The sequence below is a fragment of the Bos indicus x Bos taurus genome, chromosome 28, assembly GCF_003369695.1.
Source record: "Bos indicus x Bos taurus breed Angus x Brahman F1 hybrid chromosome 28, Bos_hybrid_MaternalHap_v2.0, whole genome shotgun sequence".
In the NCBI taxonomy this organism is placed as follows: domain Eukaryota; kingdom Metazoa; phylum Chordata; class Mammalia; order Artiodactyla; family Bovidae; genus Bos; species Bos indicus x Bos taurus.
The window spans coordinates 26,193,391-26,217,959 of record NC_040103.1 but is presented as its reverse complement, the minus strand read 5'-3'; the positions used below and the strand labels follow the sequence as shown (position 1 = coordinate 26,217,959).

General features: G+C 50.9%; 1 protein-coding gene across 18 annotated transcripts in view; it reads right to left on the bottom strand.

Moving 5' to 3' along the window:
- Positions 1 to 243: 243 nt before the first annotated feature.
- Positions 244 to 24,569, bottom strand: part of COL13A1 (collagen type XIII alpha 1 chain) — a 152,638-nt gene continuing 128,312 nt past the window's right edge. For 6 of the 18 annotated variants that reach the window (XM_027530643.1, XM_027530642.1, XM_027530646.1 and 3 more), the window contains 8 exons: positions 23,792 to 23,833; positions 22,798 to 22,824; positions 21,794 to 21,874; positions 17,840 to 17,875; positions 15,675 to 15,728; positions 14,318 to 14,371; positions 12,114 to 12,149; positions 2,444 to 5,454 (listed from right to left, as the gene is read on the bottom strand). In XM_027530643.1, the coding sequence (XP_027386444.1) occupies positions 5,104 to 5,454; positions 12,114 to 12,149; positions 14,318 to 14,371; positions 15,675 to 15,728; positions 17,840 to 17,875; positions 21,794 to 21,874; positions 22,798 to 22,824; positions 23,792 to 23,833 (681 nt within the window). In that variant the 3' untranslated portion in view covers positions 2,444 to 5,103. The other 12 variants (XM_027530655.1, XM_027530650.1, XM_027530657.1 and 9 more) reach the window with 5 other exon arrangements.

The window sequence follows — 24,569 nt, the reverse complement described above, 5'->3', positions numbered from 1 at the left end:
AAATGGTTCAAACCATTATATTTCTTTCTTTCTTTTTTTTTTTTGGCCACACCGCAAGACATGTAGAACTTTTTGGACCAGGAATCAAACCCTTGTGCCCTGCAGTGGAAGTGCAGAGTCTTAACCCCTGGGCCACCAGGGAAGTCCTCAAACCATTATATTTGTGAGGACCCCTGCTTCTGGGACTTCCTGATTTAACAAGAAAAGAATGTAATTAATTTAGTGATGAATCAGGATCAAGAATTTCCACGTTTCACTTTTTTTAATAGTGAAAATCCATAAGCGTTTAAAATATTCTGAGACACACCTAGCTTAACAAACACCATGGACCTTCTTGTATCTGTGACGTCACACACAAACCAGCCAGCACCTGAGTGCTGGTTGGCCCCCTTTGGCACTGGAACACAATAATTTATTAAGCTTCAATACTTAATAAGTGTGCACAAATATCATGCAAACGTACAGCCATACTCACAAATGAAAAGTGTATTAGAGTCTTAGACGTATGCAAAACATCTTGTAAACAAAAGGGAAGAGGTTGGTATTTTCTGTACAAAATATGCAGGTTTTCCTTTTTTAAAAAATAATCTGTAAGATGCATCATACTTCGGGCATTTTCAAAAAGTGAAAACTGTATAAAAATAAATATTCTATGTACAAACACACACACAGGCCAATCCCAGGTTAGAGGCATCACTGCAAAACAAAAACAAACACAGAACAACACGGGGTTAGTGTCTGTGGGTGTTTATTTCCCTTGTGGGAAGTGAGGTAGGTCTCGTTCTGGGTTGGATGGGAGAGCTTTGGATAGGGGACCTGGGGGAGCCGGGAACCCCCTCCTCCAAGACCCTGGTGCTGACTGTCAGCATCCAGTGGGAAACTATTTAACACTTTTTCTTTCCAGTCATTCCCCTCATTGGTCACTAGAGGGCACTTTCTCTCTATGCAGCCTTTGGAGGCCTGGCTGTTGAATTACCGAATCTTCCCAGAATGAATTCATGATGTGCATCAATAGACATCAGGCTCTCTAGCTGCTTCTTGCTTCTCCAGCTGCTTCTTGCTTCTCCCAGACATTGTACCTCTCGAGAGTAGCTTTTCTTCCCCTGCTAAGCTCAATCATTTCTATCTCCTAACCATCCACAGCAACCCTGAAGAAGAAAATCTTTTTCTTAGGGGACACACCTCTTTCCTGCTTCTTGGAGCTTTAACTAGGTCTAGGGGAATTAACCAAGAGGATGAAGTGACAGACAGATTCCTGGGGAGGAATCTCCCTTGAAAGCAGAGCTTTTCCTCTCTCTGGCTAGGGGGTGTTTTAGGTACCTGGGTGAGTAGATGCTCAACCTACAGCTTGGTGTCTTGGTGGTTTCACTGCTTTTACCGAATCTTGTGAGCTAATGAGATGGTGGACACTTAGCCAGAGGAGTGGATTCATCTCACTGTAAGTGAGTGCTGTCACTGGGCAGGACTGGATTAGTTAAGCACAAACTCTTGGACAGGTAAGGATCTTCAGCTCGTTAATGAGAATGAACCAAGATCTTGAGACAGTGGTGGTGGAGGGCTGTTGAAAAGTCTCTGAACAGGAGGAAGGTGAAGGGAAGCCATAGGTGGGACTGCATGGCAGGTGCTGCCTTTTCCAAGACCAAGTTGGGTTTCTGGATTAGGAAACCAATGGCCCTGGTCATGCCGGGGAGCCTTGCACATTGGGGGCCCTGGATGAGTCGGGTGACTCTGTTGAGGGCACAGCCCTTTGGTGTCAGGTGGCTTTAATGATGACAAATGCCAAAGGCAAGCGTGAACAAATGAAACCTCCCTGTTGGTAGGAACTGTGGGACTCCAAGAGAGGGTGGGCAGGTCTCGATGTGCAGAAGCGTGAAACTCTGACTATTTAAGTTCAAGAGGAAGGGTTGAATGACGAGCTGGCAGGTCTCTGTGAGGAGGTATAGAATCCATATGACTTTATCCTTAAAGCAACTGAGATTTCCTACATCTGGATAAACGTCATCATCTGGCTTAAACGGCCTCTTATGAACACTATGAGACTAGCTAATGATAACTGATTTTGAAACATGGTTTAGAATTCCTTGTAGAAGAAGTATGGTATAAATTAACCTCAAGAAGCATAAAGATGTCATCTGTCCAGGAACATGGAAATTCCATACACTGGGTTTGCTGATGCCCTAAAAACCATTTTTAAATGTTCTCAAATGCATGCAGTGAGTGGAATGTTTAACGGGCACCCTGGTTTTGGGACTGTTCCTTTTTGGACCCATGTCTTGCTGCCTCATCTGCAGGAAGGCCTGGAAGGGAAATCGTGCATGCTTTATCCCACGGCAGAAAATGGAGCCCACGTACAACTCTGCCCTGAGGCCCTGGAACCCCGGGAAAGCTTACCTTGTTCCAGCAGCCCTGGACTGGCAAGCCATCTTCACCCTGCAGTGAGGAAGAAAGGCAGACGGCTCAGACTCACCGGGATGGCCCAACAAGCAGCAGGATAAGGGGAACAAGGGCGCGGCCCACCTGATATTGTCTGTTTCTCTTCTCTACCCCAGGGCCTAGCCTCGGAAGGAGGCAGGAAGCAAGCCCGCCTGTCTGCTTGCAGGCCGAGCTCACATGTAGTGACAGCTCAAAGCTGAGATGGGCTGTCCTATCGCCTGTGGGCCCGTGAGCAGAGGCGACCTGAGCGTGGTGGAGAGGACAGTCCGGAGGCCTGCTGGTCTCCTCTCTGGCTGTACTGGGTGTGCAGTGCCTGTGGGCAAGCCACTCAGCACCTGGAGGCTTCAGTTTCCTCCTCCATAAAACCTGGGGAAGGTGCGGCTCTATGGAACGAACACACCCCACTCTCTCATTCTCTGATTTCTCTCTCTTCCTTAGCAGCTGGGGGCGGACATCCAGGCAGCTCCCATCTGTTGATCAATAAGGAGGAGGAGGGTTGATTTCGCAGGCTTTCACCGTGGGGCTGAGGTGCCTTCAGCAAGGAGGCGGGGCTCCCGGCACAGCCTTTGCTGTCTCATGGGACTTGGGGGGCTGCGCAGTGGTAGGATGAGAACCCACCAGGGGCCACTTGTCCCCTCTGCTGGTGCACCCGCTGAGCACCTGAAGCCTCAGGACATCCTGAGTCTCCTCCGCCCCCGGCTGTCCTGGCTGCTCTGGTGCGCCCTGGGGGAAACTGGAAACCCCTGAGGAGCAGGCAGGGAGGATGAGGCTGAACCAGGGCAGCGATCTGGTTCTCAGTCTGAGTCTATTAGAACTGCAGCCCAGGTTCTAGAACTCCAGGTTCCAGGGCAGAGAAGGAGATGCTCACAGGGTTTCAGGAGACCCGAGCAAGTGGTCAGCCCCCGAGGGGCTGGAATGGGAGCCCCCTATGCCTGAACCTACTCATCCACCCATGACAGGCGCGGAAACTGCTCACCTGGAGCCCAGCAGACAGCTGGCCCTGCACGGGTGCTGAAGAAGTCTAGTTACCTTGTACTAAAAATCCTGATCAATAGCGCCGCCTCTCCCCCACCCCCGCCCCTGCCGCCCACTGCCCCACGCCCACAGTAACACAATGCAGGAGACGGCAAACAGCAACAACGCCAAACAAGAAAGGGAAGGTACGTAAACTTCCAGAGCAAAATTAAGACAAATGATACATTATTGGAGAAAATGCCAGTTTGCATTAAAGGTCAAATCAAGGTGACTTTCACCATCCCTTCTGGGTTGGGGAGGTTCTGCAGGGGAAGGTGGTGCATCCCAGGGTTCCATGAAGACCTGGGTCCCGTTTCCCAGCCCGCCATAGCGCAACACTTCCCATGGACTCTGGGAGGGACAGGCGCCTCCGCGGACCACAGCGGCTTCCCATTGGCACGTGGACGGTGGCAGGGGGGACAGAGGAGGGCTGGGCAGGCAGGGAGGGGGTGCAGTGGCAGTGTGTGGGTGAAGAGCAGGGTGAGGAGCCAGGGCTGCAGCCGGCAGAACTCAGATTTCGGGATCCTGGAAAAGGCTGTGGTAGAAGGGATGACTGGTTGATGATCAGCGGAGGTGCCGTGGAGGGCGTGGGAGATTCCATGGCTGAGAAAGGTGCCTGTGAGGTGCATGCTGCATGCTGAGGATTCAGGAGACCGGGTGGGGGACAGGAAGCAGCCACTCTGTCAGCTTAATCTGCCTCTCCTGGTCCCTGAAAGTCCCTTCAAGGGGCTCTGTGGTCACCTGTCAGGGTCACATAGCATCTTTTCTTATAGCTTTTTCTCCTCTGTCCCAAGATAATTCCTGTGTGACTCTGGAGTGGGGATGTGAGGCTGGGAATTCTCATCTGACAATTACTGGTATGAAAATAGCTCCACGAGCTCCAGACCTCCTTGGGAAATTTAGGGGGGGCAGGAAGCTTGTGAGCAAACTGCCGTGGAATGAAGGGCCATCTTCTGCTTCCCCCATAGTGCGCTGAAAGGATTGCTGTAGAAGCCTAGAAGGTCCCTGCCTGGAGAGGGACTGGACCTTGGGAACCAGAACTGTAGTCACTTAGGCAGGTCTTATGCTTGGGAGTGGGTCCCCGATGTCTCCCTTCCTCCCTGTCTCCTCCCGTCCCTTCCTTAACCACATTCTCAACCTTTCCATGTTCTTCTAGACTTTTTGGTGGCAAACCACTGAAAGATAGGGGAAAAAAAGAGGAAGCCAAGGGAGGGTCTTGCAGCATCTTCTGGGATTCAAGCAGAAAAGGATGAACCCTCTAGGATCTAGAATCCTGATTTTGGACCATCCTTTCGTACTGGGGTGTCACCTGGACAGTGATCCCAGGTCTGTGCTGGAACGTCAGGCAGAGTACCCCCTCCTCTAACTTTGGTTCTAGAACTCCTCATTCTTCCCTGTGTTTATAAGGGTGTCCATCTGTCCTCTGCTAAATAGTGAGATGTTGGTGTGGAGAGGGACATGGGGCCAACTTGGGCATCTCATTCAAATGTTCATCCAACTAACTGCAGTGTGTGAAGGCAGAGAAGTCACAGTCCTGAGAGCTAATGCAGAGACTCTACTTCCCTGGCTTCCTTTCTGGTGGCAGTTTTGTCTAGAAGCTGTTCTGAAAGGAGGGTCCGATGCAGCTAAAGCTGGCATTGGGTGGGTAGGACCAGCTCACATTAAGGTGATGGGCTTTTGAAGCGGCTGCAAGAGGAAGAAAAAGAAGCCTCCTGGCAGACTTTGCATGCAAGAGGGGGCTGTGCAGGAGCCCCTGAGGGCCAGCCAAGGCAGGGTGACCCTTGGTGTCCACAGAGTGAAGAGGTGGGAAGCGGAGGCCAGATGGAGGGAGCAGGAGTGTGGAGGGCAGTTGGAGAGGCACACAGGCACAAACCACACACGTGAGGAAGGCCATACTGGCCATGCAGGCAAGGGAGGGTGATGCCATACCAATGGGCACGGGGCATCCAGTCCGTCCAGCCCTGGTAACCCCGGCTCCCCTTTCTCTCCTTTAAAACCTCGGTGTCCCTGTTCACAAAACCAACCACGATGATTATTTCGGTCAAGGCTGGCCAGCTCCGCCTGTGGCGTGGAGAGGCCCAGTCTTATCCTGGCCAGGATGCAGGACCCTTAGGGCATCTACAGGTAAACCTCAAACCCCAGTTGATTCCCGCCTTCCCAATTCAGCCTTTGTGCTCTCTCTGGATCCAGGAATGTTGAGCTTGGCGACGTGTCCTTCCAGCCCCCTCTCTATTTAGAGACGCACTGGCGTCAACACACACGAGCTTCAACTTAATGCATCATAATTTCAGGACCTTCCAATGGGTTGAGGGACACTTGAGAAGCCCAGCAATGTGCCATGAATCATTCCTCACTGGCTGTTTTGGGAAGGCTTCCTGGGGGTGTGTGTCTACTGACCTTGGTCTGCAGTTTTGCAGGTTTTGGCCGGATGGCTGGTGGGCATTGAGAGGCTGTATATAAAAGCCCCTCTCTGGCCTCGTTCTGCCCCGTTTGGGACAAAGGTGACCCTCAGGAGATGCTAGCCCTGGCGTCCTGCATCCTGACCAAGTGGGAATTCAGATGACTTGAACTGCTGGCCACAGAGGTGGCCCCAAAACAAAGAAGGCAAACGGGGGTGGTTCACAAATGCTACCCTGGCTTCCAAAGCCATCCCGGAGCTAAGAGCCGAGGCCTGCTCCCAAATCCCTTTCCATGTGGTGTCTCCATTTCCACACATCAATTGTTCAGCATCTTCAAAGGGAAGGGACTTAGTGGGAATTGCTTGCAGCTGTGGTTTTAAGGCAACACCAACAGCAGGCAGAATTTCATCGGCCACATGAACAGACCGGTTTTGGTGGTGTCAATGGAGTCATTCGGTTTTCATCTTAGTTTATTTGCCTTCTTTGTTTCCAGCTTGCAAACCTCCAGGAAAAACCAGAAAAACCAAGTGATAGATGGAAACATACCAATGGACAGGGGGCATCTAATCCAGGCGCTCCTTGGTCTCCCTTATCCCCCTTAGGCCCTCTAGAGCCTTTCTTCCCCCTCTCCCCCTGTAAATAATGGTTTAGTCCAAGAAAAAAAAAAAAACATCAAAACTTTAGGATCATTCATGTGTTAAGGTTAGAGACAGAATAAAAAAAAAGAGGGGAAAATAGATTCTCTCAATTAGGATAGTCTCCTCAACAGGATTAGGGATCAGTGTCCACCCCACCCCACAAAGAACCTGAGTATTTGGCTAAGGCAGGTGTGTGTGTGGGTCAGTAGGGCTGAGAGCCAGAGGTGGGAGGAAGTGCAGATGGGTGATACTAATTCTGAGCCCGGAATGCATCTATATAATGGACAGGGGGACCCATTTCCTTCTCTTTGAGGGTTCATTTTTTTAAGGGATCTGGAACTTCCCTGGAGGTCGAGTGGTTAAGACTCCCATCTTCCAATGCAAGGGGTGTGGGTTCGATTCCTGGTCGGGGAACTAAGATCCAATGTGCCACACAGCCAAAAATAAATAAAGATCATCATAGATCACTCATATTAGAGAAAAAGGGTCTGCCCTAACAGCTTTTGTCCCAGTTGGGTCCATCCCTTTGACATTCTCTTAGGAGGCAGGGTGATTTTGTTCAGAGCCCTGGTGTGTGTGTGTGTGTGTGTGTGTGTGTGTGTGTGTGAACCTGGCATGCAGGCACGTGCGACACACATGGTAGTACATGAGCTTGTGTGTGTGTACAAGTGCATGTGTGTATGTTGTGTGTCTAGGTTCTCAGCTGGGTCCTCCCGTTCTCTGGCCCATCCTGGTCTGAGGTCATGGGCAGCTACTTGTATACGGATATGTTGACTCAAGGAATTCATTTGTTTCTGAAAAGCTTCAGCAAACATCATCTTTCTAAACTGAACCCTATTTTACATGTGTCAAGGTCACTCTACATTTAAAGAAGGGCTGTGGGAAACTCTGTGTAATGAATTTGAGTTGGGGTTTTATATGTGGGATTTCCTTATGAGGGACCAAGCATGCCCCTGGGAAGTCTCCCTGGAGCTCTCCTCTATTGAAGGCCGGTTGTCTCAGGCTTGGGGGCTTTCACTGTGTCTCGGGGTGGGTAGCCTAATGGTCAGAGAGAAGGCTTGCAGCTGAACGGGATTTGCCTCTTCTCAGCCGCGAGACTTTGGGAGCTTACTTAACCTCTCTGAGCCTCAGTTTCTTCATCTGTAAAGTGTGGATAATAGCACCTCCCTCAGAACATTGTTGCGAGGTCTTTGTGCACATTTAGTGCTTAATACTGGCATATAGGGATAAAGGGCTTCCCTCATAGCTCAGTTGGTAAAGAATCTGCCTGCAATGCAGGAGACCCAGGTTTGATCCCTGTGTTAGGATGTTCCCCTGGAGGAGGAAATGGCAACCCACTCCAGTAGTCTTGCCTAGAGAATCCCATAGACAGAGGAGCCTGGCAGGCTACAGTCAATGGGGTCGCAAGAATCCAAGAGTTGGACACGACTTAGTGACTAAACCACCATAGCAATAAAGAACTTGCCTGCCAATGCAGGAGGCGTAAGAGATGCAGGCTCAATCCCTGGGTCGGGAAGTTCCCCTGGAGGAGGAAATGGCAACCCACTCCAGTATTCTTGCCTGGAGAATCCCATGGACAGAGGAGCATGGCAGACTATAGTCCATGGGGTTGCAAAGAGTTGGACACGACTGAGGCAACTTAGCACACACGCATGCACTGGCCTATAGTATGTGCTCAGTCATGACAGCAGCTTCATAATAAGAGCAGTAACAGTTGTCACTTCTTGTCAGCCACTGTAGGAGCCAAGGCTGCCGTCGGAGGCTGGGCCTCCTGTCTACAGTGTTCCAGCAGTGGAAGGCTACAGGGTTCCTTAGAGGGAGGCAATGGATAAGAATACTTAAGATGTTTCTCCAGGCCTTTGAAAATTACCCACATTTCTTGATTTCAGAGGTTACCTGCAATTGCCAACACATCCTTCTAAGTGAGTTTTCTAAAATGCAAATGCCTACTTAGTGTGTTTAAGAGGAAATGTGTCTATGCATCTTAGGTGTCATGGCATTGGCTCTAAGATATGCCCACCAATGAGGAAATCATGGGACAGTTAACCTGCAGACAGTGGACAAGCGAAACCACTTGCTATTTGGATGAAGAAGCCCTGTGGGAAACTTTCTCAGGTAGGTGCCCCTTATACTCTGGGTGAGGCCAGCACAAAAGTGAGCACAGTTCCTTAAGTTCAGAGTGTGAGCACAGCTCCAGGGAGTGGGGCTCTGCAGGTCCTGATGATGGGCCTGTGGGGGGCAGAGGGTTAGCCGAGGTCCCTTCAGGATGGGAAACTTGCACTCTGGGCTGTCAGGTTCTAAGGGCACAGGAAGTGGCCTTATTGGGTCATCAGAGTTGTAACTTCACCTACATCCTCGCTGCTCCCTTTCCCAAGAGGACCCCTCTGCCTTGGTGCAGAGGGGTGTCAAATTGGTATGGGAGGGGGGCAGGCAGAATCAAGTGGCAGGGCGTTCTTAAAAAATGAACAACACTGCTTTTAGAGGAAATAAACTGAAGCTGGAGGACTGGAAGGGAAAGGATGAGGCTATGGGATTATTATAATGGGTGAACCTATCTAGAGGGAGAAATATTCAGGGAGTAAAGGGAGGAAGAAGCAGGCCCAGGCCAAGAGAGAGCAGACTGGGGAGAGGAAGGAGGCAAGGGGACCTGGGGAAGCAAGATGCAAAAATGCATGCGCACCCACATGCATGCACACAAGCCATGTACATACATGCACACGCATGCACTCTCCCATACACACACACCTGCACACACACACACATTGCAGACGGCACCTCTCGGAGAGTGACAGAAGCTGCATGAATGCTCCCAGACCTTTCAGTTGGCTGGTTTGCAGGAAGCCCCACAGTGAAACCCAATTTTCCTGATGCCCCGATTGCCAAATTCACACCACCCTTTACCCTGTGATGAATTTTTTCATCCTAAAAGTGGCTCTCGGGCTAAATTCACAGAGCTGTTAAGGGACAAGGAGAATGCCCCTGGTGACAAGGACAGACTCTTTCCCCTGGCATGTGTGTCCCCTAAGAAAACTGCCAGTCTTGGCCTCTGGGCCTTGCCCACCACCATGAGGACCGTCCTCCTTCCATGAGCAGGAAGGAGGCCCCAAGACCATTCTCTAGTGGGACTTGGAGTAGCTTGTTCTTAAGGCTGTGTCTTGGGTCACTCGGAGATAGGATAACAGACCTGGGGCACCCATCCGAGCCTCTCTGATGGGGTGCCCCAGGTGTGACGTGAGGCAGAGTTTGGGAGCCCCCTTCCATAGCCAGTGGGCATGAAGGACTTTGAACATCTCCAGCTTCACCTCCACAAGCAGTAATGAAACTTCCAACCTGAGCATCACCTAAGCACTTCTGGCCTTTTCCCTAGACCAAAGTGTCAGCCTTCTGAGTTTCCAGGTGCCAGAAAAAACTGGTCATGGCACAGAGCTGACTCTGCTTGGACCTTTCTTCATTTTGGAGGCTTTTATCACCAAGCGCTCATCTCTCCCCTCAAAAGCCCCATTAAGGCCAGTGGTGTGAAGAGGTCTGAAAGAGGAGGCGAGCTGTCGGGGGTACTCTTCTAGGACATTCTGGCTCCTGAGAGTCAGATCTCTTGGACGGAAGAATTATCTGGCCCTTGATTTGGAGACCTGCCCTTTGGAAGAAGTCTACTGGTTTTTTATGAGGCACTCCAAGGAAGGTTCGTGTAACTTGCCTGTTTTCTGGACTTGATTTTTACTAAGTGACATATTGCTAATTTATATGTGGGACAGGGGAGAAGTATATAAAACCTTAGAATAGGATCTGGAGAAGAAATATTTTCCCACTGAATCATGGGGCCTCAGTGGCTCATTCAATGACCTCGGTTCTTTAAGCATCAGAGCCACCAGCCTCCCACCATCTCTCCATCTGTGACAAGGGCATTGAAAATTTTTATTTATCGGCTTCACTGCATGATGTGTGGAATCTTAGCTCCCCAACTCGAGCTCCCTGCATTGGAAGGGCAGAGTTTTAACCACTGGACTCCCAGGGAAGTCCTGACAAGGGCATTTTCTTGCCTCGCTTCTGCCTCTAGAGCCACACAGTCACCACCACTGGAAAGATTGGTTTTGTAGCTTTCAAATGGCCCAGTGCCTCAAGCCAACTGAAAAGTCTTAAGAAAGAGGCTTGACAAGTATTAACTGAACATAACAAAGAAAACCAGAACACTCCAGAAACAAATTAGAAAGGAGGTTAGTATGCCAACTGAGAGGTGGAATGATCAATTATTTTAGTGGCCTGAACTCTCGGATGCCAGTGTTGGAGGTGGGCTTTCCAGGCCGCCGTAACTGGCTGGCCCATTTCTGGAAGTGGGTCTGTTTATTCCAGTGGTTTATTCTGAGCCTCTCTGATGGGGTGCCCCAGGTGTGATGTGAGGCAAAGTTTAGGAGCCCCCTTGCATAGCCAGTGGGCGTGAGGGGCTTTGAACATCTCCAGCTTCACCTCCACAAGCAACAGCGAAGCAACGATGGGCTTTTCATGGACAGTCTGAGAGGGTAGCTTTGCCTTTCCTTTCCTGTTCATAGAATATATGGGATAAATGGATTGCTTCTGACCAGCTGTCAGAAAGGAAACTTTAGGAATATGGAACTGTTCAGTAAATCCATCTTAAATGGAAGAGACTGGTGCTGATGCCAGATATAAATGTACCGATTCTGGCATGTTCTATTCATGAACGCTCTATTATCAGTGTTCAAAGACGAGCCAGAAGACCAGGCTTCTGCAAGTCCCGTGCTCTGTGTCTAACTCTCGTGGGGACTCAGAACGTCTTATCATAGTTTGGAGCATGTTTCTCCTGTTCTTCCTACTCTTCTTCTACCTCTAAGATCCTGGAATATTATTCCCACTAGAAGATGCTCTTGGCCTTCTAGGGGACGTGCACCCCACTGAGAACCACCGTGACGAGGCAGCCAACAAGACGTTCTAGAAAGGAAGCAAAGGCCAGCCCTTGGTGAGATGTTGTGCGATGACTGCTCCTGGGCACCAGTGTGCCATGTGGCCGTCAGGTGGCTGTGGATGCCGTGGACACTCAGGACTGTGTCCTGGTGAAGATGGCAGAAACTAAAGGAGGAGCAGGGTCCTGAAAGCCGTGACTCATGTCATAGTCCTGCCGACTCTTTCCAAGAGAAGCAACGGCTGGGATCCTTTTAAAAGGTTTGCCTGTGTACAACAGTTGTCTGCTTGTTCTTGGAGCTGGGATTTATTTTCTCTCTCACCAGTGACCTGGGATGCCTGGTAAAACTGGGTGTCAGAAGACGAGGACTCGGCAATGATGGATGTAAAAATCTCGTTTAGGGGCCCATTATCAGGGCAACCTAGAGAGAGCTGGGCTTGTGACTCCTGTCACTGAATGGCAATGCTAATCTGATGGCCGCCCTGGGACTCAGCCTCCCCTTTCCTCGTGGAAAAATACGTGCTACAATTTCAGGATTAGGTCCCTAGGCTCCCTGAGTGCCACGAATTAAGCCCCTCACTAGAAAGTCTTTTAATTTAGAATGATTTATCAGGAAAAACTGTATTTCCACATTGAGTCAGGAATCCCCAGTTGGTCATTCCACCTCGCCATGAAGACATTAGTGATCAGAGCCAAAGTGTGAGGACTCAGACTGACCCGGTTTCCTTTGTCCCCGGGTGGTCCGTGTAAACCCTGCAATAAATCAGAGAAACAAAAACATGTTAAGGAGAAAACACAGGATGGCCACACAGTCCTTCCTTCCAGGCTTAAAAAGCTCTTTGCTGCTGCTGCTAAGTCGCTTCAGTCGTGTCCAACTCTGTGTGACCCCATGGACTGCAGCCCACCAGGCTCCCCGTCCCTGGGATTCTCCAGGCAATAGTACTGGAGTGGGTTGCCATTGCCTTCTCCAATGCATGAAAATGAAAAGTGAAAGTGAAGTCACTCAGTCGTGTCCGACTCTTCGCGACCCCACGGACTGCAGCCTACCAGGCTCCTCTGCCCGTGGGATTTTCCAGGCAAGAGTACTGGAGTGGGTTGCCATTGCCTTCTCCACATAAAGCTCTTTACTGGTGCCTAATTCATCAGAGACAGGTTTCATGAGCCCCATTTTAAGGAAGGGGGACAAAGGAGAATACCTGCTCAAGGAACTTGACCTAGAGACAGATAATGAGTTATGGGTAAAGTCAGACACAGTTCTGGTTTCTCACTCTGCAGCCAACACCCTGGCCTGGGGTCGGGTTCTTCTAGATGGGAGCAAAGACTGCTCCTGGATAGGCAGGTGTTTGCATGGCTTTCCCACCTGCCTCTTCTTCTTTTTTTTAATTGGAGGATAATTACTTAACAATAATTGTGTTTGTTTCTGCCATCCATTAACATGAATCAGCCATAGATATATATATGTCCCCTCCCTCTTGAACCTCCCTCCCACCTCCTACCCCATCCCATCCCTCTGGGTTGTCAGAGTACTGACCAGATTTGGGTTCCTAGATCCCACTTGCCTCTTGCTATAAAAATGACTCCAAAACTCCTGAGCCCCTCTTTTCAAGGTGCAAGTTGTTCTCTATTATTTTTTCCTTCAATTTTTTTTATTGTGGTAAAATATGGCCCTACTGTTAAAGAACCTGGCTTTCAATGCAGGATACATAAGAGATGTGGGTTCGATTCCTGGGTCGGGAAGATCCCTTGGAGGAGGGCATGGTAGCCCACTCCAGTATTCATGCCTGGAGAATCCCACGGACAGAGGAGCCTGGCAGGCTACAGTCCATGGGGTCGCACAGAGTTGGACATGACTGAAGCGACTTAGCACACAGCACAAAATTTCCCTTCTTAACCATTTTTCAGCATTCAGTTCAGTGGTATTAAGTACACTCATATTTTTGTGTAACTGCCACTACTTTCCATCTTCAAAACTCTTTTTACCTTGCAAAACTAAAACTCTGTATCATTAGACAGTAACTACTCATTCCACCTTTCATCAGTGCTCTACTTTCTGTCACTATGGTTTTGACTACTATAAATACCTCATATAAGTGAAGTCATACAGTATTTGTCTTTCTGTGACTGGCTTATCTCACTTAAATGTCCCCAGGGTTCACCGTAGTGTAGAATGTCAGAGTTTCCTTCCTAAGACTGGAAAATACGCTACTGCACACATATACCACGTTTTGATTATTCATTCATGTATCTACAGACACTTTGGTTGCTTCACATTTTTAGCTCTTGCAAACAATGTTGCTGTGACTAAACCTCTCTACAAGACTGCTTTCAATTCTTTTCCTCCTTGTCTTCTGCTGGAGAGGGATGTAAAGCAAAGACTGGCTGGAGGTGTCGAAGCACTGCCGAGTATGGAACCCAATTAGTGTACGACCTTCAAGTGGGTGGGAAACCAAAGTCCTGCCCCTCCCAGGCAGCCGACTTCTATAACCCAGCAAGGAGAAGTCCATTGCAAATGGGAAGCTGCCTGTCTTGGGAGATGTCTCCCTGCCGTCTAGTGATCTGGACGTGGCTCTGTCCCTGCATGAGGGCAGGGGCCATGGCACAGTCACCTGTGAGACCCTCACTGCATCGAACACAGAGGCCTTCAGGGAAGAGGCTCAGCCATGTGTGCCAGATGGTCCGCACTGGTGAGGACCTGATTCCCTATCAGGGGCCAGGGACCCCGGGGTTTGCCTGGAGCAGAGCCCAGCAGGGGAGTGCTAGAGAGTGGGCTGGTGGCAGTTGGCTGCTTCATCTGTCACAGAGATGAGAATTCTCCTCGCTTGGCCCTAGATTTTTTGCTCCAGGCCCTGGGTATTCTGTTTGACAGTGCTTCTGTGGTGGGGGACCCGGGCGGGTGGAGCCTCTGATCCCATGAGACTTACAGGAAGCCCAGCTGCTCCCGTTGGTCCTGTCATCCCAGGGTCACCTTTGCTGCCCTGAAACCAGAGAAAGAACACATGAGCCTTCCCTGACATGGTAACCTTCCGACAGCCACTTTCTGTTTTCATACGAAACCTGGGCAACCTCTCCAGTCTCCTCAAAGAGCCTCCCAGGAAGTAAGGGCTGGTTGGAAGGTGGGGTGACTACATGGACTACACGCCCTGAGGAGGGGGCTTGGGAGCTCCTCTCACCCTTCTTCCACAGATCCTGGCCTCTGTGGACATTTGTTTGTTGGGGCGGGCGTACTGGCTGGCCAGAGGCAGAAGCAGGGGAGGAGACCAAGGAACAGGAAATGGGCATGGCAAGGCAGACAGGGAGAGAGAAGGAAGGGGGCAATGGGGAGAGAAAGAGAGCTCTGATTTCTCTCCGAAGCTGCAGGTGTCACCCCTCAGAGCAGCCACCCTGGTTCTCCAAATGGCTGCAGAGCTCGGGGAAGCCCACATCTGTCTCCAGAAGCTCGCTCCCCCACCTCACCCTCCCCCCGTTGTGTAGTCTGAGAACCAAAGAGACAAAGCCTCTCCTGTGGGCAGAGTCAGCAGGGTGGGCTTTCTGCTCTTACAGGTGGAGAGCCCAGCAGATGCCCACTCAGAGGTCCAGTGCCCATGCCAGCTCTCCAGTGATGCCAGGCCCTGAGAGTGTGGAAACCAGGCCTGGTTGGGAGGAGCTGGTGTGGGGAGCTTTCCTCCCCCAACCCCTGCACAAGCCCACTGCACTGGTTGTGGGAGAGTGACCCACGAGAGCTGGTCTGATGCGCAGGTCTCCTGGCTTCTTGACATCCCCAGGATTTCTAACACCACCTGGCACCATGTTCTGTGCTGTTTCCCTAAGTCACTGCAGAGTTCAGGCATGTCTGGTGACAGCAGGGTCTGGGGCCTCGCCAGTCACCTGTGAGCGAAGCCAGGTGACCAGAAACTGAGCGGAGGAAGCTCTCCAAGTCTCTGTTCACTTGTAGTTACAAAATGAGCACCCCGGGACCTCCCTGGCAGGGGTAGTAGTTAGGACTCAGAGCTTCTACTGTAGAGGGCATGGATTCGATCCCTGGTTGGGGAACTAAGAACCCACAAGCTGAGTGGCACGGCCAGAAAAAAAAAGAGCACCCCAGGCCTGCTGCACCCGCACAGGCTGGGAGGATCATCAAGAGAAGACGTGCATGAGGCGCTGGCTGGGTCTAGGAGGAACAGATGGGGGCTGAGACGGCTGGGCTGACACGGTGGCCCTGTGGGTCGCAGGAACCAGGACTGAGGGCCTGAGGCAGAGGGGGGGCTGAGGGGCCCCTGGTCTACCTCGCTGGGCACTCACCCTCTCTCCCTTTGGTCCCGCTGGGCCTGGAACTCCGATTGGTCCTGGAGTACCCTGGGGAGGTGAGAAAATGCGGAGGTGAGGGCCCTGATGCTAAGGGGAGCCCAGGATCCCCGCCCGATGCCTGAAGATGAGCAAGGTCCAGAGGCCCAGTTTTCAGGGTTGGCGAGGCCCGGCTCGTGCAGGGTGGACATTGGACTGGGCCGCGTTCCTGTTTGGTTTTGGGGGCCTCGGGGAGAGAGCTCTCCCCCCTGCCTCAGAGCCAGATTTGAGGAAGGAAACCCTTTCGCGTCACAGCCAAGCTTGCCAAGGCTGAAAAAGGCAGGAGAACAGTTGCTTAGTTTGCTCCCAGAAGCGCTCGGGAGGGAGTTGACGCCATCCCAGGGGTGGGGAGGCTGGGGGCTGGCACGCCTTTGCTGACGCAGCTCCACATGCAGCGGGAGGGTCTTCATGCCACAGAGACCGATGCAGACGCACACACAGAGGCAGGCGTGGGAGGGTCATTCAGCCATCGTCCACCCCCACCCCGCCCCCACTGCGGGCCCTGGCCTTCTGCTTCTGGCCGGGCCTTCTGTCCCCATCCCAGGCCCTGAGGGACAGGCTGGATTGGAGAGTAGATTAGTGGATGTCTGCTGACGCTGGCCTGCCGTGGAGGTGTGCCCTACGTGCCCCTGACTTGGGGTTGCAGCCCCACAGGGCAGTGGGGGTGATCAGAGCTGTGTTGCTTAGAAACAGAGTGGGGCTTGCTAGGGCATAATTAAACATCTTCTCCAGGTTCCTGATTTACAGCACTGCTAGGCGAAACCTATAATTCAGAGCTTCCTATTGCTCAGCCTCAGTGATTGTATTTCTTGCTCAGGACATGAGGACTGGGCCTGGGCCTATGGGCGGTTCCTGGTGGTGCTGGGATGTAGCTGTGACAGGTTGGGTGGGAGCAAGTGGGCAAAGGCTGATTTACTTTAAGTGGAAAAAAGAGACATATGATGTTCGCGGTGGCCCCTTTGAGGGAGGAGGGAAAGATGTGGATGTCTGTGGCAGAGTGTCAGAATAGCACTCTGAAGTCACTGGTCAGCTTCAACTCCTCCCTCAAAGGCCTATAAACTGCGATTTTGGAGAAGTTTCTTGGTTTCCCTAAGAGTCCATTTTCCCACCTGTAAAATGGGAATGAGAACGGGAGTGTCTGCCTCCCAGGCTGCTGCCAGGTTAGAATGGATGAAAACGTGGCATGCGTTTGGTTCTGGGCCTGACACCTAGGAAGTGACCAATAGATGTTAGTATTGGCAAGACAGGATCACTCTTCCTGTAAACATTTTCCTTTAACTTTCTGTTATTGATTTGATGAGAAAAAAACCTTCAGGTTCAAAGGGGACAGAAAATATAAATGTATACATTGCACTGCTCCCCTCTGTCCAATATGAATGGACTAAGTAGTTGAGAGGAAGTCATGGTTTCTCTGATTTCTGCCACAGATAATCTCTCTAGCTCAGACTGGCCACCTGGGAAAGGTGTGCTGGGTGCAAGGAGGACAGAGAGAGAGGGACTGTGGTGTGAGGCAGATGTGGTGAAGGAATGGATGTCAAAGGCTCTCAGAACACTAAGCTGGGACTTGCCTATGGCTCATCTATGCCCCACCCGCCCTCGCCCGTCAGTGCTGGCCTCACCCACATACATGTGGCTGCACAGGACTAGAAAGCCCTTGTGGGCAGACAGGAGATGGACAGAGCTCACAGGATGAAGACAACACAGCATGACGGGCACATACAGACACTGTTGTGTTTGGTGGGGATGAGTCACAGCCCAAACCCCTAGGGCTTGAGTCCCAGGCTGAACTCAGCATTCCTTTAGGAACAGATTCTTTGCTACTGGAGCAGCCTCCCACCCCACATCCAGTGGTCTTGAAACTCAGATGTGAGGACCCTGTGTGCATATATGAACAGGGAAATGGAGATGAAGGCCTATGGTCTTTGGTCAAGAGGCCTGAATAAGCACTTGTGAACTGAGCACAGATGTCACTTTTTGGTGTCGGTGGTGGGATAAGCCATGATTTATTGAAAAAAAAAAAAAAAACAAACACAAGGCCACAGCAAGACAGATGAAAGGGCTTATAGGCCAGGAGTGGGGTGGGGTGGGGGTGGGTGGAGGGGTAATGGAGAAGTGACACTCACCGGTGGCCCAGGCCTGCCGTCCAAACCTGAAGCTCCCTGGACAAAGGGAACAGTTTGACCAGAAGAAGGGGAAGGGAGGAACGGGAGGGAGAAAAAGGGACCAGGGAGGGGAGAGGTGAGTGAAGCAGTGACTCTGGACAGACATAAATGCTGGTCATCAAACAAAATGGGAGAAATAAGCTTGGGAGGACAGGTAATGTATTCACATGAAAACCAACAAAAACATGGAGACACTGAGTGCAGTGTGGCCAACTGCTGAGCAAGCCGGATGGAGATCAGTGCCGACGGCCATCCCGATCCTCTGTGCCCCCTGCTCCCCTCTCTCCTTTCACCCTCTCTCAGAAACCTCTCTCCCAAGAGGCTGCAGTGTTCCAGGGAAAGAGATACAGAAAGTACAATCATGGAGAGGTGTCTGAACCAGAGCAAGTGCATCCTTCTACGGCCAGTCTTACTTGGGGAAGACATGGCAGGTGGGGCCCCAGTAAGGATGGTCTTCCCAGCCTCCTCTGCACACCTGCTGATGTGAGTCCACACTAGGGGACACAGGCGGCTCAGCTTTGGATTACGACATCCAGTAGATGCTGGCCTACTTCAGCTTCAACTAGGTGGGAGGAATTGGGCCTTGAATGATAATACTCATGCTGCCTGACATTTCTCTGGCACTTTACAGTTGGCAAAGCTTAACACAAACTCAATCCATTCATGTTATCCCAGACAGGACCTCTTTTATGGAAAAGAGGCTTTAGGAGCAGCTGATTGCTCCTAGGACAGAGGTCTCAGGCCATTTACCCCTTGGAATTAAACTCGCTGGCAGGGGGGATGCTATTAAGACCCACTCACTAGGCAGCATCCAGTGATATGACAGTGGGAATTAGAGCTCTCGCTCCTGCGCTGGGCTATGATGCTGCTCCTTCAACCACCTAGGAGAGCTGATGATGCCGACATGACAGCCAGGGAGAGAGTAGCTAGGACACTCTAGGCTAGTGAAGACTGAGTTCTTGAGAATGGCTTCCAACTGAGCCTCAGAAATGAGCCTAGGCCTCAGGATTTTAAAGGTGGGGGAATACCCCCAGGAAAGAGGGGGGAAGGGAGCTGTTTCATCCTGGATGAAGGATATCAGGTGGTAGGATCCTTCAGGGCCTCGCTTCTCAGTCAGGGGGCTTCCCTGGTGGCTTAGATGGTAAAGAATCTGCCTGCAGAGTGGGAGACCGGGTTCAATCCCTGGGTTGGGAAGATCCCCTGGAGAAACGAATGGCTACCCACTCCAGCATTCTTGCCTGAAGAATTCCATGGACAGAAGAGCCTGGTGGGCTATAGTCCATGGGGTTGCAGAGTTGGACATGACCGAGCAACTAACACTTTCACTTTTTCACAGGGCCTTGCTTCTCAGTCCTAGGACCACATAATCCTGGGACTGATCTTGCTTATGGCCTAGAAAGTTGTGGTTCTTAACCCCAGCTACCACGTCAGAATCTCCTGGGGGTGATGTTAAACAATACAGATGCCTGGGCCCACCCCAGCCCAATTCAAACAGAGTCTCCAAGAGGGAGTCCTGGGGAATAGCACACTTGAAATCTCCACGTGATTCCAGTGTACAGCCCGCATGGAGAATCTCTTCTGCAGGGTAAATAGGAAGAACTCAGTAGGATGTGCCTGGAAACACAGGTTGCTGCTGTATGAACTAAAACACGGAGGTGAAGCCTAAAAATAGAACTTGAGCTAAGCATCCATATACCTTGTCTATGCAGTGTGTATATATATATGTATGTAATTATTATTTATTTATTTATTTATTGCTGCATGTGAGCCTTCTCTAATTGTGGTGAGCAGGGGTTATTCTTCATTATGCAGAATGAAGAACATGGTGCATGGGCTTCTCGTTGTGGTGGCTTCTTGTTGCAGAGCATGGGCTCTAAGCTCACAGGCTTCAGTAGTCGAGGCATGTGGGCTCCGCAGTTGCAGTTCCCAAGCTCTAGAGCACAGGCTCAATAGTTGTGGTACATGCTCCAGGGCATGTGGAAGCTTCTGAGACCAGGGATTGAACCTGTGTCCCCTGCACTGGCAGGCGGATTCTTACCCACTATAAGACCAGGGAAATCCCTCTATGCAGGATTAATACTGAGTTATCTTGAGCGGTTTGGAGCAGAGGGCATGAACTGGAGGTTTTGGGGCCGTATGTGGACCACTAACATATTCTATATGGGTTGTAGTATTGCAAATAATTTTGACTTAATATTAGAAAATGAGATATTCCATCAAATGCCAGATGTCTGGCTTCCTTAGAAAAGTTAGAGTATGCAGAAATTCTGGACCCTCACTCCCCTAAGGCAAGTCAGCTGAACTGAGCAGGGATTGGGCCTTTTAAGAAGAGACACACGGTTTCCAGGAACCATAATCCCCACTGCTCCTTACTGTCCCTCTGAAGTCCATGTTAATTGTCTTTTATGAATATTGTTTGCTCTGCTGTTTTCCTAAGCCAGCAAAAGTACTTCTCTGTTCCCTTGTCTCTATCAAAAGCTGAAAAATTAAAGACAGTTGGATCCTTTGTCTTCCCTCTGGCTCTTTATTTGTTTATATTACCTGTTTGGTCTTCATGTCAACCTCTGACTGAATTCCCCAATGTTTACTAGGGTCGTTGGGGCCAGGAAAGTGAACAAGGAGAGGTTTGTGGTTGAGTGGGGGACTGGAAGTCTCTCTAATAGTAAAAAACACTTAATCATTCTGGACACAGCTTAAGACATGGGAAAAGTGTCTGCTAAAGTCATCAGTTACTGTAGTCTGTCAGGCGAAATCAGCTCCTTAAATATTCCCACATTTGATGCAGTAATGAGGTGTAATCATACCTTTTGCTCTTGCTGTTTGGTCACTGTGATTACATTAACCAGACCTTTTAGCCCTGCCAAGCTGGGGCAACTGGGCTTCCTATCGTTCCCCTGCTTTTTTACGGTTTCCTGGAGTGGGAGCTGGCCTTGTGCTCGGGAGAGAGGGAGCCCCAGTAGCTGGGAAAAGTTCTCTTTGCAAGGCTGTGGCCTCAGTAGAGGCTCAGCTTCTGGCCCAGCTGGGCCATTGACTTCATCTGTGAATTCAAGTGACTCACTTTTTTCTCCAGACCCATTAATAAAATGATTACAGGGAATCCTAAAGTTTCCTTCCAGATCTTGAAAAACAAACAATGTGTGCCAACCTCACTGGGGTGTGAGGGAGGGTGGAGCCCAGGGCTCTGGGGAGGGCGGTGACGTGTGCTTCCCTGGAGACAGGTAAGGCAGTGACCAGGCCAGTGGGGTTCCCACTGGAGCTTGGGGCACAGGAATTCACTGAGCCCAGGCCCCACATCTGGAGATGCAGAGGCCTGCCGAGCAGCCCCCACCCTGACCTGGGGCCTTTAGCTGAGATTAGAGAGCTCAGAGAACCGAGACGTGAGTGATCTTAGCCTGCTGGGACAGGAAGATCTGACTTTTTGCAAGCTTTTTGCTGTGGCCAGTGCTTAAGAGCAGAGAGCAGGGGCTCTCTGGAGTCTGCCTGGGAAAGCAGGAGAGAGATGGAGAACACTCCACTGTCCCAGCACTCTCAAGTCCTCTAAGCTCGGCCCCGGTAAAGGGAGATTTTTATTGCCTCAAACGAGCATAATTAGGACTGAGCACAATAAGGCTGTTCTTGGGCTCCCTCTGGTTCTCCAGCTGGGTACTCCTTGGGGTGGGGGTGGGGACTTATCTTATTCAAATCCACAATCCTCCAGAACCTAGGCCAGGCCCAGCCCAGAGGAGGCCCTCAGCAAGAGAATTCGAGCCCACAGTCTAGTCCAGGTGGGAAAGCAAAACCCCATGGAGCTCCGGGATGCTCACAACTTTTGAACCTCAAGTTTTCCAGTGGTCTTTCCAGGGGCCCTGCTCAGCACCTCCTCAGGACCACCAGGCTGGGCTCCTCACACCAGTGCGTAGGGTCCACGATACTTACGGGTAATCCCAGAGGACCTCGGTCTCCTTTTTCTCCCTGGACGCCCTTGTCTCCTTTTGCTCCGTCTAGTCCTGCTTCCCCCTGCAGGGAAGGGAGATGGGCGAGATCACAGAAGAGCATGGCCCAGACAACTCGCCCTCGCATTCTAGGGTTCCGGAGACAGGGGTGGATGGTGGGGAGGGGGACAGACAGAGGAGGGAGGAGGTGGAGGTGGCTGATCCAGGGGTGGCTGGCTGGGGACTCCAGGAATCACTGAATTCTTAGCCTGGCTCCGCTCATGTTAGAATCCCTTGTGTCTCTGTAGTAACTTTGAGGTCCCCAAAGGGAAAGGGGATGGCAAGAGAGGAGACAAACTCACATCAGTTCCAGGTCAGGCATTGGCATAGATGACTATTTGCATAGCAGAAAAACTGGGACGCTGGGGATCCTGGCTGGCAAATGCCTGAAATGCCGCCACTGGATCCCTGAGTCTCCCAGACTAATCAGGGAAAGAAACTGTCCCCCGAAGAATGTCAGTGCAGGAGACACAGGCTTCCCCATGCCAGCAGTTTGCAGCCTCTTGTATCCATTTGCGATGTTGGGGGAGGGGGTTTGGAGAATCCCAGGCCAGAGTCCAATGGGCTTGGTTCCAGGAAGGGGTCCCATGTTCTGCCGCCCTCTGTCTCCCACCTATACTTCAGGGTGAGTGAAGGGTCTTGGGTAGGTTACATGGAAAAAGGATCTCATCATTTGCTAAGAATCTAACCTGTCACTCTATAGGGTGGATTGATGGATGGGAAAATTCTAAATCCAAAGCCTGTCCAGCATCAGTGATGGATGTTAATGGGACCGCAGGACTTTATTCTGTCCTAATTCTATCCCATTGGCTAAAGTGTCACATAATTCCATCTAGGGAAGGGGTCAGCTGGTCTGCCTCTGAAGCACTTCCTCGCTTTTCTGTCTTTACCGACAGGGCTCCTTCCTCCACCCCCTCACCCAGCAGCTGCCATGTGACATCATCTTACCTTTGGTCCAGGAACGCCTTGGAGCCCCTGCATTTGGAATCAAAACAAGGCACCTCAGAACTGCATTTCTGGTTAAGTCAATCTCGTTGTCCACAAGTTGGACCGCAAAAGGGCAAGGGCATAGGGTATAAAGCCTGGCCTGGGATCCCCACCTCGGGGAGATAGAAGGGAATGCTAAAGGGGGTCTGCTGGGGCTTTCTGGAGTGAGGCCTGAGCCAGGCTTCCCCAGCCAGGTACTAACTGAGAATCGCTCCGTGGCCCCCACAGCTGACTCCTGAGAAAATACTCAGTGTCATGAAAGGAAGATTCAGAGGGAAACAAGTAAAAGTGAAATAAATTGATATGTGCAAAATGCTTAGCATTGTATCAGGCACATCGTAAGTTTCAATAAATGTTGGTGACTGCCATTATTGCTACTGCTACTACCTGTACCAGTGGCAATGGGGTGACCCATCCTCATGGGGACTGTGAACCCCACAGAGGCAGGCACCAGCATCTATTGGTCCGGGGGGAGGCTTAGGGATCCTCTAGGTATAATGCAGAGGGGTCCCTTTAAAGGTGCCTTATCATCTGTAACTACGGAAGGGCCAACCTAGTGGAGTCAGTTTTAAATGGGTCACTTTCTATTTTAATCCTGCTGGCTGGTTAGTCAGAATAGAAGGAGAAGAACAGAAGTCTGATAGCAAAGGAACGGAGTGACTCTGACTTCTGCAAGCAAGGACCAGACCCCATGACCAGACCTCGGGGCTGTCAAGCCCGTCAACTCTTTCAGGAAACCAGGCAACACCCAGGCTCCTTGGTGTCACAGAGATGATGCCTGTTTAAGGTGGGAGGGAAGAGGAGCATGGAGGGGACACATGGATGTGAAAATCCCTCCGTGGAAATAGACGATGGTTGACCTAAGGCTGAGGCTAAGCCCAGTGACTGCCATGGAGAGGGGACGTTAGGGGCCTAGTCACAGTGAACTGAAACACAGACAAGCCTTCCAACTCACCGGAGGTCCAGGAGGCCCCTCTGGCCCTGGTGGCCCAGGAACCTGGAAGCCAAAGGGAAACGGTTAGCCCACCCCCTGTTATACTCTCAGTGGCCCTGCCTTTGCCATAGTCTGGGGTGTGGCTGGAGTTGCAAGGGGGAAGACAGAACCACCAGCACACAGCCTCCCAAACGAAGGCTTAGAACAGGTCAGAAACTCACAACAACTCATTTCCCTACACACAAAAAAACCTAATGCCTCAAAATGTCTATTCTTCTAGACATTTTTGAAAAACCAGAAAATCTGGCAGCCCCAGGCTCTTGTTCTTCAGTTCAGTTCAGTTCAGTCACTCAGTCATGTCCAATTCTTTGCTACCCCATGGACTGCAGCACACCAGGCCTCCCTGTCCATCACCAACTCCTGAAGTTTACTCAAACTCACGTCCATTGAGTCAGTGATGCCATCCAGCCATCTTATCCTCTGCCGTCCCCTTCTCCTCCTGCCTTCAATCTTTCCCAGCATCAGGGTCTTTTCAAATGAGTCAGTTTTTCGCATCAGGTGGCCAAAGTATTGGAGTTTCAGCTTTAGCATCAGTCCTTCCAATGAATATTCAGGACTGATTTCCTTTAGGATGAACTGGTTGGATCTTCTTGCAGTCCAAGGGACTCTCAGTCTTCTCCAACACCACAGTTCAAAAGCACCAATTCTTCGGTGCTCAGCTTTCTTTATAGTCCAACTCTCAGATCCATACATGACCACTAAAAAAACCATAGCCTTGACTAGACAGACCTTTGTTGAC